General features: G+C 45.6%; 1 protein-coding gene across 3 annotated transcripts in view; it reads right to left on the bottom strand.

Moving 5' to 3' along the window:
* The window catches only part of arhgef25a (Rho guanine nucleotide exchange factor (GEF) 25a), a 129548-nt gene that overhangs the window by 112298 nt on the left and 1024 nt on the right, over positions 1 to 16226 (bottom strand). For all 3 annotated transcript variants that reach the window (XM_042303661.1, XM_042303660.1, XM_042303659.1), the window contains exon 2: positions 2099 to 2261. In XM_042303661.1, coding sequence (XP_042159595.1) covers positions 2099 to 2261 — 163 coding nt within the window. The remainder of the gene's footprint in view (positions 1 to 2098; positions 2262 to 16226) is intronic.

The following is a 16226-nucleotide window of genomic DNA, read 5'->3' on the forward strand; positions in this document are numbered from 1 at the left end:
GAAATATTACCAAGGGTCCTGGCCTGTGGGAAGAGACTGGAGATGAATTAGACCTTTGAGGAAGTGAGATACAACAGAGGGAGTGGATAGAGAGGAAGACGAACGTTTGGAAAAAGAGGAAGAAAGGGCAGGAAGAAGCGGAGCACAGGAGATCAGAGACGAACGGGGATCAGGAAGTGAAATGAAAGGAAGCAGGGAAGAAGAAGAGAAGAAGGAGAGAGTCTCCCCTCTGTCTGCATGTGGTTTAGCTGCTGCTGGCCCCGTCCTGTGATTCCTGTGAAGCCACTAGAAGGCATCTTGTTTCTAATGTCTACCAGATGCCCGCTTGGTGATCTCTTCTCCTATCCTCCTGCTTCTCCTGTGCCTCTGTCTGAACCCCACAAAACCAGAGCGCGCACACACATGCACGCACGCGCACGCACACGCACACACACACACACACACACACACACACACACACACACACACACACACACACACACGCACACACACACACACACACACACACATTCAGGGCCAATGAGAGCAGGGCTTCCTCTCTTCCTCCTCCTGCACTCCATCCCCACCACAGTCACAGCAAGGGATGGAAACATGACACTGACCCCTACCATACCAACCAGACCATCATGGCAGCAGCAGTAGTATTTGACATCTTTTCCTGTGGCAAAGGAACCAATGGAATAATCCCAAAAATGCATATAGTCCCGCCCATCTGTCCCACTCCAGACAGGCTCAGGCAAACACTCAAATTTGAACGCAGGCTTGCAATGGACCTGAAAAATACCATAGGAGTGGCACGAACAACAACCACCCAGCTCGACCACCACTCCATTCATGGATTATGAACGATGCATTTCAGCACTCTGGCTCTCCTGTGGGAGGCCTGGGCTAAGATAATACTTGGCTGCATTTGGCCATTACAGATAAACATTGCCGACAGCTTCCTCCTCTGTCTGTCTCACACGCACGCACACACACGGTACGCATGCACGCACACACACACCGAACAAACGTCATGCTCTGCTCTGCACACCAGTTAGCGGTTTGGTTTGATTTGGTTTCAGCCACATGGTAACACGGTACACACTCTACTCTACCACTACCCCCCACCCCCGATCCCCCATCCAGCTACAAAGCTCCTTTTGTTTGGTTGCACTCAAGGAAAATGGGAACGCACGCAAACCTTTTCAGAGCTAAATCAACCAAGAATGGCTGTCTGTAACCAATAGTAGGGTTTTCCCTCAACATTTTGCATCCATTTTCCCCATCTGGAAATGGTTGGCCACGGAGCCTCAACACGCCAGCCTCCCTACTCTGACACACAAACACACTCACACGTACGCAAGCATGCCCACAAACTGATCCCAGTTTTCCTACACGGTACATTAACGGGGATAACTGGGCCCTGATCCTCCCATTGGTCAGATTAGGTCCTATATCGTCCTATCAGTGCTAACAGTGCAGATACAGGGAGGTGGTTCATTACCGGCTAACCCCCAAGCTTCAGGAAGCTTACGGTGACTCCCATCTGATAACACACCTGCTCATATTATCTCACATGACTGGTCAGATAAGTGTCTATTTTAGGTACAGCTGAACACATACGCCTACAAGCAGGGACGTAATGGAGGGTAAACACACATGAACGTAGTACAAGACGTTGCGTTCAAGACAAGTGGGTGGTAGAAATGAAGTCCTAAGAATATTAGAGTATTTGTCAACAGGCCAGGTGTCATTTACGAGGTGATTGAGTGTTCGACCAAGTTGCTATTTAATGTCACTGAAAGGACACCTGAAACCCTGCCATCATGGAGACTGGAACAAGCAGCAGACCGGAACATGGATATTTATATTCCAGGTGGGACAAACCAGACAGGTTAGGTGAGGCCCTGTTTAGACTGGCAGGCGAGGGTTTGTGGACACACACACACAGGCTGTGTGTGGATACAGACTGACAGTCGTAGACAATGGACAGATGAAGTGTTTCAGGTCGTCAAGGCAAAAGGTGGCAATGGAGTAGAGTTAGGTACCCAAACAATTCTTTACAGAAACACTTCAACAAGACAAGGATGGAAAGGTGTGATGTTTCAGGTCTCACCTGCTCTGTCTCTTCCTCCTCTCCTCTCCAGGTGGTCTTGTGTGGGGGACCCCTGCTCCCAGTCCTCTAGCCCAGCTGGGTCCAAGTGTCGTGGGCCTCCTGCCCCCTTCTTCTCCTCCTGGCTCACCGGGGGCTCTGTTGCTGCGTCATTGTTCTCTGCGGGCTGGACAGAGAGAAACACGGTCAGGAGGATCCCTCCTAAAGGAGAGTCAACAACTAGCCATCTCCTATGATCCTCGTCACGTCAAAATGTAACAACCATCATAGGGGTTGGCTACAACAGCACAAACCGATCTGGGACAAGGCTGGAAAATAATTATAAGAGAAAACATGAAGTCACATATCCTCTGCATTCCATCCTGAACTGTAATGCTCTTTCCAAGAAAAGTTTATCACTTGATGATCAACAATGGTACGACTGTACCATTAAAACACATATCCTTAGTACTCAAACCTTGAACCTGGGGGAAGTATTTTCTAAGCCAGGAGGCTAAGGGTCATTCTTATTGTTCCCGGCAAAGTGGATTGGTCAATAATGGAGAGGGAAGCAGGGAATTATCACTCCTCTTCAGAGAGAGAGGAGGAGGAGAGAGAGGGAAGAGAGAGGGACGAGGGGTAGAGAGCGAGGGGGTGAGAGACAGAGAAGGAGAAAAAGAGAGGAAAAGAGAGAGAGATCATAATCAGTCAGTCACTACACCCGAGAGAATGGAACAAGAAATAGAGGCAAGAGAGAGAGAGAGAGAGAGAGAGAGAGAGAGAGAGAGAGAGAGAGAGAGAGAGAGAGAGAGAGAGAGAGAGAGATCATAATCACTGATGTTCTAGTTTTTATTACTACCTCCAGGGGAGGAAATAATTCATCTAAATAGATAGATAGTCACTTTGCTTTCAGACAGGAAGCAACTGGTCTCTGCAGTCCCTGTTGCCTTCTGCTCTGCTTACAATGTGATGAAGGCAGCCTGCTGTCCAAATCTTGGTTGTAATTAAATGTATGGCATTGGAGTCACAGTGTGCTGCTATTTCCTTTTCATTCCTTTTCAGCCTGCTAAATGTCTGTCTTGTTAGCAATGTCTGTCTTGTTAGCAAGACTACAGTATTTCAGGACTTCAGTTCCACCCTCATAAAACAGTACTTGATAAAACTGTTGGAAAAAAAGCTATTTTAGCAAGTGTCCACTCCATTCGGCGTGTTACTACATCTGGAATTACTTTATCAAGAAGAGATCTAGTTCAAATGTAGCTAATTGGAGTAAGTGACGTCAACTGCAAACAGTTGCTTTTAAAGATATTCGGTTAACAATCTTAGTTGGTCTTTGAGGGCTTAAGTAGGTGGATAATGATTCTGGTTTTCAAAATAAAGTTGAAACCATCAATAAATCCCATTCCTTCCCAGCTAACAATAAACGTTCCCAGTACTTTAGAGAACGTTCTCTTGAGAGTCTCATTAGGTCATTTACTACTGTTTTCATAGGAATGATCCCGTGATTAAGGAAGACATCCTCTTCTGCAAACCATTGGAAACCAGGACAACAGGAGAGGATCATTTTAAAGTACTGGACAGCTTTATGACGTCAAATAGACTTGGTGGTCAAGATGTGTTGGTATCTGTACTGATGGCGCAAAAGCCATGACAGGGAGACCTAGTGGAGTGGTAACACGCGTGCAAACAGTTGCTCCCGACGCCACTTGGGTACACTGCAGCATCCACCGAGAGGCTCTTGCGGCCAAGGGAATGCCTGTCAACTTGAAAGACGTCTTCGACATGACAGTTAAAAGGGTTAACTTTGTTAAAGCAAGGCCCCTGAACTCTCGTGTATTTTCTGCACTATGCAATGATATGGGCAGCAACCATGTAACGCTTTTACAACATACAGAAGTGCGCTGGTTATCAAGGGGCAAAGTATTGACACATTTTTTTATTTATTGAGAAACGAGCTTAAAGTTTTCTTTACTGATCATAATTTTCACTTGTCTGACCGCTTGCATGATGAAGAGTTTCTCACACGACTGGCCTGTCTGGATGATGTTTTTTCTCACCTAAATGATCTGAATCTAGGATTACAGGGACTCTCTGCAACTATATTCAATGTGCTGGACAAAATTGAGGCTGCGATTATAAGAAGTTGGAGCTCTTCTCGGTCTGCATTAACAAGGACAACACACAGGTCTTTCCATCATTTTACGATTCTTTGTGTGCAAATGAACTCAAGCTTACGGACTATGTCAAATGTGATAAAGCGAAGCACCTGAGTGAGTTGGGAGCGCAATTACGCAGGTACTTTCCCGAAACAGATGACACAAACAACTGGATTTGTTATCCCTTTCATGCCCTGCCTCCAGTCCACTTACTGATATCTTTAACAAGAGAGACTCATCGACATTGCAACAAGCGGTTCAGTGAAAGCCACTGCCAGATTTCTGGACTGGGCTGAGCTCAGAGTTTCCTGCCTTGGGAAGTTGTGGGTAGTTGTCTTCCTTAATGCATGTATCGCCTTACGGAGCTTCATGTTTGTTTTGTTGTTTATTGTTTTGTTGGCGACATTGCAAAATAAAGGAAAATGTACGCTCACCACGCTGCACCTTGGTCCTGTCATTTTGACGAGCGTGACAGCATCCTTTCAAGCTCACCCTTCTCGTTGACCTGTGGTGAGTTATTCACAATTTTCGATGAACAAATAAGGTTTTATATGTAAGATGGTTAAATAAAGGAGCAAAATTGTTGATTATTATTGTATTATTATATGTGCCCTGGTCCTATAAGAGCTCTTTGTCACTTGCCACGAGCTGTGTTGTGACAAAAACTCACACTCATTCTTATGTTTAATACATGTATCGTATAGTGTGTGTATGGCAGGCTTACAATGATGGCAGAAAATAAAATGTTAAAGTACGCTGACCATGGTGCTAGAGGGGGTACACAGATGGAGGTTAAATGTTTGAAAGGGTACGGGACGATGAAAGTTTGGGAACCACTGAGCTAGACAAGTATCATAGGAACGTTGCAAGAACATTCATGTGTCCGGGTTTCTGCGGGTTAGGAGAAAATCCCATCAACGTCCCACCAGACATACGCAGAACACGGTTGCCATGTTCTCTAAACACATGTATTTAATTGCATGTGTTCTCAGAATTACATTATTAATGTTCTTAGAAACATTCAATGAGAACGTTGCTAGGACATTCATGTGTCCAAGTGTTCTACGGGTTGGGAGAATAATCCATCCAAATCAAATGTTATTTGTCACATGCGTCGAATACAACAGGTGTAGACCTTACCGTGAAATGCTTACTTACAAGCCCTTAACCAACAATGCAGTTCAAGAAATGGAGTTAAGAAAATATTTACGCACTTCTCTCTGTAGCGCCTTAAGGTCAGATGCCGAGCAGTTGCCGTACCAGGCGGTGATGCAACCGGTCAGGATGCTCTCGATGGTGCAGCTGTAGAACTTTTTAAGGATCTGGCGACCCATGCCAAATCTTTTCAGTCTCCTGAGTGGGAAAACGTGTTGTCGTGCCCTCTTCACAACTGTCTTGTTGTGTTTGGATCACGATAGTTTGTTGGTGATGTGGACACCAAGGAACATGAAACTCTCGACCCGCTCCACTTCAGTCCCCTCGATGTTAACGGGGGGGCGTGTTCAGCCCCCCTTCTCCTACAGTCCACGATCAGGTCCTTTGTCTTGCTCACATTGAGGTAGAGGTTGTTGTCCTCTGTCACGACTTCCGCCGAAGTTGGTTCCTCTCCTTGTTCGGGCAGCGTTTCGACAGTCGGTGTCGCCGGTCTTCTAGCCATCATTGATCCACTTTTCATTTTCCATTTGTTTTGTCTTGTCTTCCCACACACCTGGTTTCAATACCATCATTACATGTTGTGTATTTAACCCTCTGTTCCCCCCATGTCCTTGTCCGGAATTGTTTATTGTAAGTGCTTGTGCACGTTATGTCTGGTGTACGACGGGTTTTGTACCCATTGTATTTGATTGCTTTGTTTGCGGTGATTTTTATTATTAAACTGTGCCGTTGTAACACAGTTTTTGCTCCTGCGCCTGACTTCTCTGCCACCAGTATGCACACCTTACATCCTCAAATATAAAATATATTTTGATTCGTTTTTTTGGTTACTACATGATTCCATATGTGTTATTTGATAGTTTTGATGTCTTCACTAGGCGTGGAGTTGAAACTCTGTGTTGTGTATTGGTTTGGTATAACTGGCATAATCATTGCTTAAATGGCAAATGTGAGGCAGTTCAGACATGCTACTGTAAATAGACACATTTCTGATATTCTGAGAATATGGCAACCATGTTCTGGGTAGATTTACATCAGAAGCAACACTACCGCCAGGGCCATGTTTCCACAACAAATTAGGAATGTTAAAGGACAGAAATGCACGAGACCTGATGCGATTCCTTACCAGAGACACGTTTTTTCCACATGGCAATATGTGGTGTGGATTTCAAAAAGATTCTCAGCTATCTAGAATCCTTACTACCGATTCCCATCTTTCAATGAGGAAATCGGACAAAAATCGAACAAGTTAGGAACTTTAAAAAAGATGATGTGTTTCAATATGAACATCGCCACATGGCCTATCGTTCATTGTAGTACTACATTAAAATGCAATTAAAATGCAAACAATACAGTTGTATCTGTTGCCAAGTAATGACATTAACACGTATTGCTGAGAATCTGAGAATAGTGCCCTTGCACATCTTGGACTCAGAGCACCAGCATCAATGATGAACACCCTAACCACAGTCCCAATAAGAGATATCTCTAGGGCATGTGCTTATTGGGCCAGTATAGTTAGGCCCTGGCCAGAAGAAAGCCTAACCCCTCCTCCGTAGGCACTTATGTAGATCTGAAACTACTTCATATGTGTAATCAATAGGGTGAATTGCCTTTGAAGTAAATCTCAGCTCTGTTAAAAGTACACTTTAAAAAACTGTTCTTGATCATAGTGATTCAGGAGTACAATTAAAACAGGTTAATATGCCCCACCAACATTAAACAACTATAAAGAAAGACCTTAAACTGTTGAATTCAGTCAAGAAAATCAATGATGAGAGAATATTCAAATTCACTGATAACTGACAGATACATGGTGGCGTAGCAGGAAGATCTGACTGCTGTAGAACCAGAAGGTTGTGAGTTCAAATCCTAGTGGAGTACATGCTCCTGAGTGGTGCAGAAGTCTAAGGTGCAGCATCTCAGTGCAGGAGGCGTCACTACAGAACCTGTTTCGAATCCAGGCTAAATCACATCTGGCTGTGATTGGTCCCGTAGGGTGACGCACAATTGGCACAGCTTCGTCTGGGTTTGGCCGTGGTAGGCCGTCATTGTAAATAAGAATTTGTTCTTAACTGACTTATTTCAAAAATATTGAATAATAATTACTGTATAAATGAACATGAACAATATAATCATGTGTGTTAAATATTTAAGTTGAAGACACTGTATGTTAAAAGTACACGGTGTGGGTATCACTTGCCAACAGACAATATTCTCAGAAAACTGGACACAGGAATGTTCTCGCTACGTTCCCATGAAACGTGTCTAGAACCTTAATATCTTACATTCTGACAACATGGCAACCGTGTTCTGTGTATGTTCAATGTGACGTTGGTGGAATATTGTCCTAACCCTCAGAAAACTGGACACATGAATGTTCTTCCAACGAAAACACTAGAATGGCAATGCGATGGAAAGCTGTCATTTTTTATGCACTCCTGACCAAGTTGGCTACTTTTGTGTGTTTTTTTTTTTTTGCGCTGATCTGTTCCCACCATCGTTTCCTATGACCGAAAAGATCTTCTGGACATCAGAACAGCGATCATCAACCTCGATGTGGATGAAGATTTCTACTCCAACGAGTCGGTGGCGCAGGACATACTGCTGACCCCGGACCAGATCCCAAACCCGAAAGCGAGCATCCTGACAAAACTACATCGGTGAGTAAATAGCAGGTTTCCTAGCTGTTTTTTTCTATACGTCGGCAGGATCGATCCGCAACCTCGGAGAAGCTCAAGGTGTGTCTCTTTGTTAACAACTATCAAGGCACAAGGCGAGACCCAGATGCAGACACAGGAGGAAGATGGTTGGAGTCTTACAATGTTTAATAATCCAAAGGGGTTTGCAAGAGAATGGTTGTGGACAGGCAAAAAGGTCAAAACCAGATTAGAGTCCAGGAGGTACAGAGTGGCAGACAGGCTCGTGGTAACGGCAGGCAGGATGGTCAGGCAGGCGGGTAAAGAATCCAGAAACAGGCAAAGGTCAAAACCGGGAAGACTAGAAAAAGGAGTGCGGGAAAAAACACGCTGGTTGACTTGACTAAACATACAAGATGAACTGGCAAAGAGAGATAGGAAACACAGGGATAAATACACTGGGGGAAATAAGCAACACCTGGAGGGGGTGGAGACAATCACAGGAACAGGTGAAACAGATCAGGGCGTGACAACAACAGCTGGTGCTCGATCTCTAATATTAAGGAAGTCTCGAGGTTCTGCTCGCCTGAGTTAGAATACCTGATAATCTGTAGACCACAGTATTTACCAAGAGTTTTCATCTATATTTTTCATAGATGTCTATTTACCACCACAAACTGATGCTGGCACAAAGACCGCACTCAACGAGCTGTATATGGCCGGTGATTTAATGAAGGGAAACTGAAATCCATCTTACCTCATTTCTACCAGTATGTCACCTGTCACACAGGAAGTACCAGTGATGCGATCAATACGGAAGTGGTCCGATGAAGAGGATGCTAAGCTACAGGACTGTTTCGCTAGCACAGACTGGAATACATTCCAGGATTCATCCGATGGCATTGAGGAGTTTACCACATCAGTCACCGGCTTTATTAATAGGGAAAGGGGGATACCTAGTTAGTTGTACAACTGAATGCCTTCAACTGAAATATGTCTTCCGCATTTAACCCAACCCCACTGAATCAGAGCGGTGTGGGGGGCTGCCTTAATCGACACCCATGTCTTTAGTGCCCGGTGAACAGTGGGTTAACTGCCTTGCTCAGTGGCAGAACAACAGATCTTTACCTTGTCAGCTCGGGGATTCAATTCAGCAACATTTTGGTTACTGGTCCAACGCTCTAACCACTAGGCTACCTGCCACCCCTCCATAAGTTCATCGACAACGTCGTCACCACAGTGACTGTACGTACATATCCCAACCAGAAGCCATGAATTACAGGCAACATCCACACTGAGCTAAATGCTAGAGCATTGAGAGCATCTTTACTGGCTTCACCACTGCTTGGTATGGCAACTGCTTGGCATGGCAACAAGCTCCCTGCCATCTAGAACCTCTATATCAGCTCGAAGTCAAATCAAGTGGGAAACTAGAGACGTTGCTGATAGTGTGTTTGCGAGACAATTTTAAGACCATCGCACCGCTCCTGATGTGTTTACAGACATCCCCAATCAAACAAAAACATACTCTCTGAGAATGAGTGCACAGCTGGCAAATAGTTGCTTATACTATTAATATCAGTCCATCAGGTGGCTAGCTGCCAGCAGAGACTTCTATTGCAGTAACATTGAGCTTTGGCTAGTATTACTTAGCCAGCTAGAAGGAGGAAGTAAGAAGCTAACGTTAAATGGAGCCTACCTCAGCCAGAGCAAACAAAATAGGCTCATAATAACGTTGCGTTTACAGAGAGTAGGCTACTGAGACACACGGAGATGTGGTGCTCAGTGGTGAGACGGAGGTAGGCTGCAATGCATGCAGGAGGAAGCAGAGGAGACAGGGAGAGAGAGTGGGAAGCAAGCAGCGAGAGGGGTTAGTTACCAAACTTTGGGTCGAGGCCCCATGTGGGGTCCTCTGAGAAAATCTGTACTATTCTTATCAATCAACTTAATAAGATATGTTTCAATATGAACATCTCCACATGGCCTATCTTTCCTTATAGTCTGACATTGAAATGGAATCAAAATGGAAACAACACATTTCTAAAAAATATCATATCTTATATCGGTGGTTGTTCATCTTATCTGGGGGTTTAGTTTACCCATTACCCCCTTCTTCTTTTTTTACCGAAACATCACTGATATTCATACAGAATGGTGAGTAATATTCTAACAATGAATGTGAATGTGATATGATCATCTGTGTGCTCCATTGATGTCTGTTTGTGTGGGTCTTGAGTAGGACTGCCTAGGAATACAAATGTGAACGCTATTTTCATTTTGAGAAAATGAGGTCTATGTGAAGAGCCGATGACTTCATGCAATTCGTCATTAAAACTGACTGAACAGTCGCTGATGCTACATGTCAGTGTGAATCATTTCTAATATAACATTAAACTGTATACTAATAGGCTGTGTGCTTGTAGATCGACTGAGGTGAATGAACCTACAGCAGCCAAGGCTGGGGTCATTTCTGCTTGTATAGAAATGCAGTAAATGAGTTTCAACTTTTCAAAAACCCATCAATTTCATTTTTTTCCCAAAGAGAATTAACAGCATTCTCCAGCAACTGTAATTTATACATTTATAAGAGCTAGGTAAATGAGTAATCCATTTGGAGAAGGGGATTGTAAATACACGTAGCAATTGTTGAAGATGATTTTTCCTTCCACAGTAAAAAAGGATATCATTCTCATAATCTGCGTGGATGAAATTTGGAGACCCAAGTTATTGGCTTCAGTAGGGCTGACCCTGACGAGTTGATGCATGCGTTTAATAATGTTTTGATTATATGCCTGGGTTTATCTACGTTTCATTGTACAATTTGTATCATGTTAAATATTAGCCACTATCCAGATCCACGTCAGTAATGCCGACATAGATTTATTTTAGCGTCATTCCATTCCGTTGATCTTTCTTTCCTCTGTCACAACCATGTAAATTGTTCCTGCGGGTTGCTAGCAATAGTGGATCACATTAGGTTAAGGTTGTGTAATAATTTGGGACATGTAGCCTATCATTATGGAACTCAGACCGCACGTAGCAGGTTAAACCTGGAGCCTGGAGCACGGTTCACGACGACTGGACCGTTGTCATACAGTTCCATGGTTAGTGAGAATTAGTAGATTTATAGGACTATTGTTCAACCCCTATTGTACACTTTTTTTTCCACCTTCCAATATCTTATGAATTTAACTTGAATATGACAACTTTCAGGATGAATCAAACCAGTGTATTTTGTATTCATCAATATTTCGTGTGTAAAGCCTCTCTAAACTGTTTTTTATATATTTTATTCATTCTTACTTTTCTAACCCCAAAAATCGGATTCTTTTTCAATCTACCAGTTGGTGCTGAAACGGAAACGAATATGCGTAGATGGCTTTCTGTCATTGATCCCTATATTCAGACCCCGTTCTCTCCATGTAATCTATTGAGTCTGTCAACAAACTTCAAATTAAAGGTACACCATATTTAAAGGGATGGGTTAAGATAAATGTACTGAATTACACTTATTCAGAGCGCGCGAAGTAGCCACACCTGCAGAGCGCGTTATGCGACTGAAAAGGGTACATCTGAATGCCGAATACTGAGAAGTGCATATAAAGGCATGTGTAAGAAGGGCTTAAATTCTTAAATAGGGATCGGGCCCATACAGTATAAACTTGGTACTGGTACCCCATGTATATAGCCAAGTTATTATTGCTCATGAAGTATTTCGTATTACTTTTATTATTACGTGTTATTATTTTTCTATTATTTCTCTATTTTATTTCTCTGCATTGTTGGGAAGTGCACATAAGAACGCATTTCACTGTTTACGAAGCATGTGACGAATAAGATTTGATTTGATTTCTTGCAACGTCCCATAAAACGCATCTAGAACAGTAATATTGTATATTCTGAGAACATTCTAGCCACTTTCTAGATAAGTTCCGCTTGACATTAAGGGAATGTTCTGCTAACACTAACAACAAAACAAGCAAAAAAGGTTCTAAGGATTTCGCTAGCATAGATAGAACGTTCCCCTAACTAACTGGACACTCAAACAGGAGAACATTATGGGTAACATTACAAAAACGTTCTCTCTCCCTAGAATTGTTAGCTGGGTTAGTTGATTCTCAATGCTGGGAACTTCTAACTTCTAATGAGCTTCTGAGCTTTGAATCTTCTATTTTTATTTATCGTGTCACGACTTCCGCCGAAGTTGGTGCCTCTCCTTGTTTGGGCGGCGTTCGGCGGTCGTCGCCACCGGCTTTCTAGCTGCCACCGATCTATGTTTCTTTTTCCATTTGTTTTGTCTTGATTGTACACACCTGGTTCCCATTACGTTATAATTTATTCCCTATTTAACCCTCTAGTTCCCACATGGTTTTGTGCGTGTTTGTTCTTTGTTTCGTGTTCAAGACTTCTGTGAGATGGTGTGTTTTCCCTTCGTGGAAATGTTGTTGTTTCTTTTCGAGTAAAGTACATCTTTTACTCAGTTCTGAGCATGTGTCCCTGGTACGTAAGGTGCTTGGTCGACTGTTGGAGCATGACCTGTACGTCAAGGCTGAGAAATGTCTGTCCTTCCAACAGTCCTTCTCCTTCCTAGGGTACCGCCTGTCCACGTCAGGGGTGGAGATGGAGAATGATCGCATTTCAGCCATGAGTAATTGGCCGACTCCAACCACGGTAAAGGATGTGCAGCGGTTCTTAGGGTTTGCCAACTACTACCCGAGGTTTATCCGGGGCTTTGGTCAGGTAGCATCTCCCATTACCTCCTTGCTGAAGGGGGGACTGGTGCGATTGCAGTGGTCAGCTGGGGCGGGCAGGGCTTTTGGTCACCTGAAGGCTCTGTTTACCTCGGCTCCCGTGTTGGCTCATCCTGATCCCTCCTTGGCATTCATAGTAGAGGTGGACGTGTCTGAGGCTGGGATAGGAGCTGTGCTGTCTCAGCGTTCGGGTACGCCACCAAAGCTCCGCCCCTATGCTTTATTTTCGAAGAAGCTCAGCCTGGCGGAGCGAAACTATGATGTGGGGGACCGGGAGCTGTTGGCTGTTTTCAGGGCTCTGAAGACGTGGAGCCATTGGCTTGAGGAGGCTAAACACCCTTTTCTCATTTGGACTGACCACCGCAATATGGAGTACATCTGGGCGGCGAGGAGAATGAACCCTTGCCAGGCAAGGTAGGCCACGTTTTTGTTTTCACCCTATCCTACAGATCAGGTTCCCAGAATGCTAAGGCAGACGCATTGTCCCGGATGTATGACACAGAGGAGCGGTCCACGGATCCCACTCCCATGCTTCCGGCTTCGTGCCTGGTGGCACCGGTGGTGTGGGAGGTTGACGCGGACATTGAGCGGGCGTTACGTGCGGAGCCCACTCCCACCCAGTGTCCAGTTGGGCGTCTGTACGTTCCGTCTGATGTCCGTGATCGATTGATCTGTTGGGCCCACACGTCTCCTCTGGTCGTCCTGGTATCGGTCGGACAGTGCGCAGTCTTAGTGGGAAGTACTGGTGTTCCACTTTAGCTAAGGATGTGACGATTTACATTTCCTCCTGCTCTGTGTTTGCCCAGTGCAAGGCCCCTAGGCACCTGCCCAGAGGTAAATTACAACCCCTACCCGTTCCACAACGGCCGTGGTCACACCTATAGGTGGATTTCGTGATTAATCTTTCTCTGTCACAAGGAAACACCACGATTCTGGTCGTTGTGGATCAGTTTTCTAAGTCCTGCCTTTTCCTTCCTTTGCCCGGTCTCCCTACGGCCCTACAGACTGTGGAGGCCCTGTTTACACACGTCTTCTGGCACTACGGAGTGCCTGAGGATATAGTGACTGATCGGGGTCCCCAGTTCACATCAAGGGTCTGGAGGCCATTCATGGAACATCTGGGGGTCTCGGTCAGCCTGACCTCAGTGTCTGATCGGGGTCCCCAGTTCACATCGAGGGTCTGGAGGGCGTTCATGGAACTTCTGGGGGTCCCGGTCAGCCTGACCTCAGGGTTTCACCCCCAGAGTAATGGGCTCTGCGATCCTATTGCCAGGACCGGCCGGGGGAGTGGGTGGCTTTCATCCCCTGGGCAGAGATGGCCCAAAACTCCCTCCGCCACTCCTCCACTACCCTGTCTCCCTTTCCAGTGTGTACTAGCATATCAGCCAGTCCTGGCACTGTGGCATCAGAGCCAGATTGAGGCACCTGCGGTGGATGAATGGTTTCGGCGCTCGGAGGAAACATGGAACGCTGCCCATGTGCACCTGCAACGGGCCATCAGGCGACAGAAGGCGAGCGCCGACCTCCACTGCAGTGAGGACCCGGTGTAATGCACCGGGGGATCGGGTCTGGCTCTCAACCCGAAACCTGCCCCTTCGCCTGCCCTGCCGAAGCTGGGTCCGCGATTTGTGGGGCCATTTAAAGTCCTGAGGAGACGAGGTATGTTATAGGTTACAGCTTCCCCCTGATTACTGTATTAACCCCTCATTCCATGTGTCTCTCCTCAGACCGGTGGTGGCTGGTCCTCTCCAGCAGTCTGAGGTGCGGGAGGTTCCTCCGCCCCCTCTGGACATCGAGGGGGTCCCGGCGTATACTGTACGAGCCATCATGGACTGAAGGCATCGGGCGAGGGGCCTTCTGTACCTCGTGGAGTGGGAGGGGTACGGTCCGGAGGAGAGATGCTGGGTGCCGGTGGAGGACATCCTGGACCCTTCCTTACTGCAGGAATTTCACCGTCTCTACCCGGATCGCCCTGCACCTCGTCCTCTAGGTCGTCCCCGAGGCCGGTGTCGGCGCGCTACAGGAGCCGCGCGTCAGGGGGGGGTACTGCCTCTCTTTGTTCGGGCGGCATTCGACGGTCGTCGTCACCGGATTTCTAGCTGCCACCGTTTCTTTTTCCATTTGTTTTGTCTTGATTGTACACACCTGATTCCCATTACGTTATCATTTATTCCCTATTTAACCCTCTAGTTCCCACATGGTTTTGTGCATGTTTGTTCTTTGTTTAGTGTTCAAGACTTCTGTGAGATGGTGTGTTTTCTCTTCGTGGAAATGTTGAGTAAAGTACGTATTTTACTCAGTTCTGTGTCCTGCGCCTGACTCCGTCCTAACCGCTGCACATTGACACATGACATATCGTGTCTGATACTGCACTGTAACACACCGTTTTGATTTCATTTAGCATCTGACTGGCTTCCATGTAAAGGCCTACAGCAGTTGTGTGTTTATAAAACAGTCATGAGAGAGAGAGGGGAGAGAGGGGGAGGGAGGTAGAGTGGGAGAGAGAAATATAAAGGGGGAGAGAGAAGGAGGGAAAGAGGGAGGGGGAGAGAGAAGGAGCGAGAGAGGGTGGAAGGGAGGGTGAGACAGAGAGGCAGTGAGGGTAAGAGAGAGAGACAGAGAGAGAGAGAGGGAAGCCTTAGTTAGAATCTCATGAGTTTGTTTAAGGGGAGATGTCTTAATCAGTACTACTCCAATTCCTGTGGCTGAGACACATCCAAGATTCCTCCCAACCACTGAAGAGAGACAACCAGGCACACACACACACACACACTCACGTATCCTACTTGCTCTCTCTACCTATTACTCTGTCTATCTCTGTTAGTCTTCCTGTCTCTCTATCACTCTTTCTCTCCCTGTCTCTCACTCTTGAAGTCTCTCTCCCACTCTTTCTTTATCACTACCTCCCTCTCTGTGTCTTTCTCTGTCCCTTTCTGTCCTTATTGCCCGTCTGTTTGTGTGACTTGCCTTAAGCAAGAGTTATCCTTAAGAGTCAAGCTATCAAAAAATGTGTTAAAGTCCAAATGTAGCTTGGTGTTCCTGTTGAGAATGTTATTGATGTCAATGACTGATCGGATTATAATGGGTTACACACACACACACACACACACACACACACACACACACACACACACACACACACACACACACACACACACACACACACACTCACACACTCACATTCACACACACACTCTCTCATCTGTGGAACATGTTTGTTAACAGTCCATCTGAGGAGTGTCTGACCTATTGTCTTTAACAGATGAGGGTCATGCCAATATGCGCACACACGTGCGTACGTGCGTGCGCACATACACACATATACACACACACACAATCTCATCTGTGGAATGTGTTTGCATTGTAAACAGTCCATCTGATGTTGTCTGACCTAATCTCTATAACAGACGAGGGTTAAGGGTCATGCCATTAGAGTACTGGAAACTCTGGA

The sequence above is a fragment of the Oncorhynchus tshawytscha genome, linkage group LG22, assembly GCF_018296145.1.
Source record: "Oncorhynchus tshawytscha isolate Ot180627B linkage group LG22, Otsh_v2.0, whole genome shotgun sequence".
Taxonomy (NCBI): Eukaryota; Metazoa; Chordata; class Actinopteri; order Salmoniformes; family Salmonidae; genus Oncorhynchus; species Oncorhynchus tshawytscha.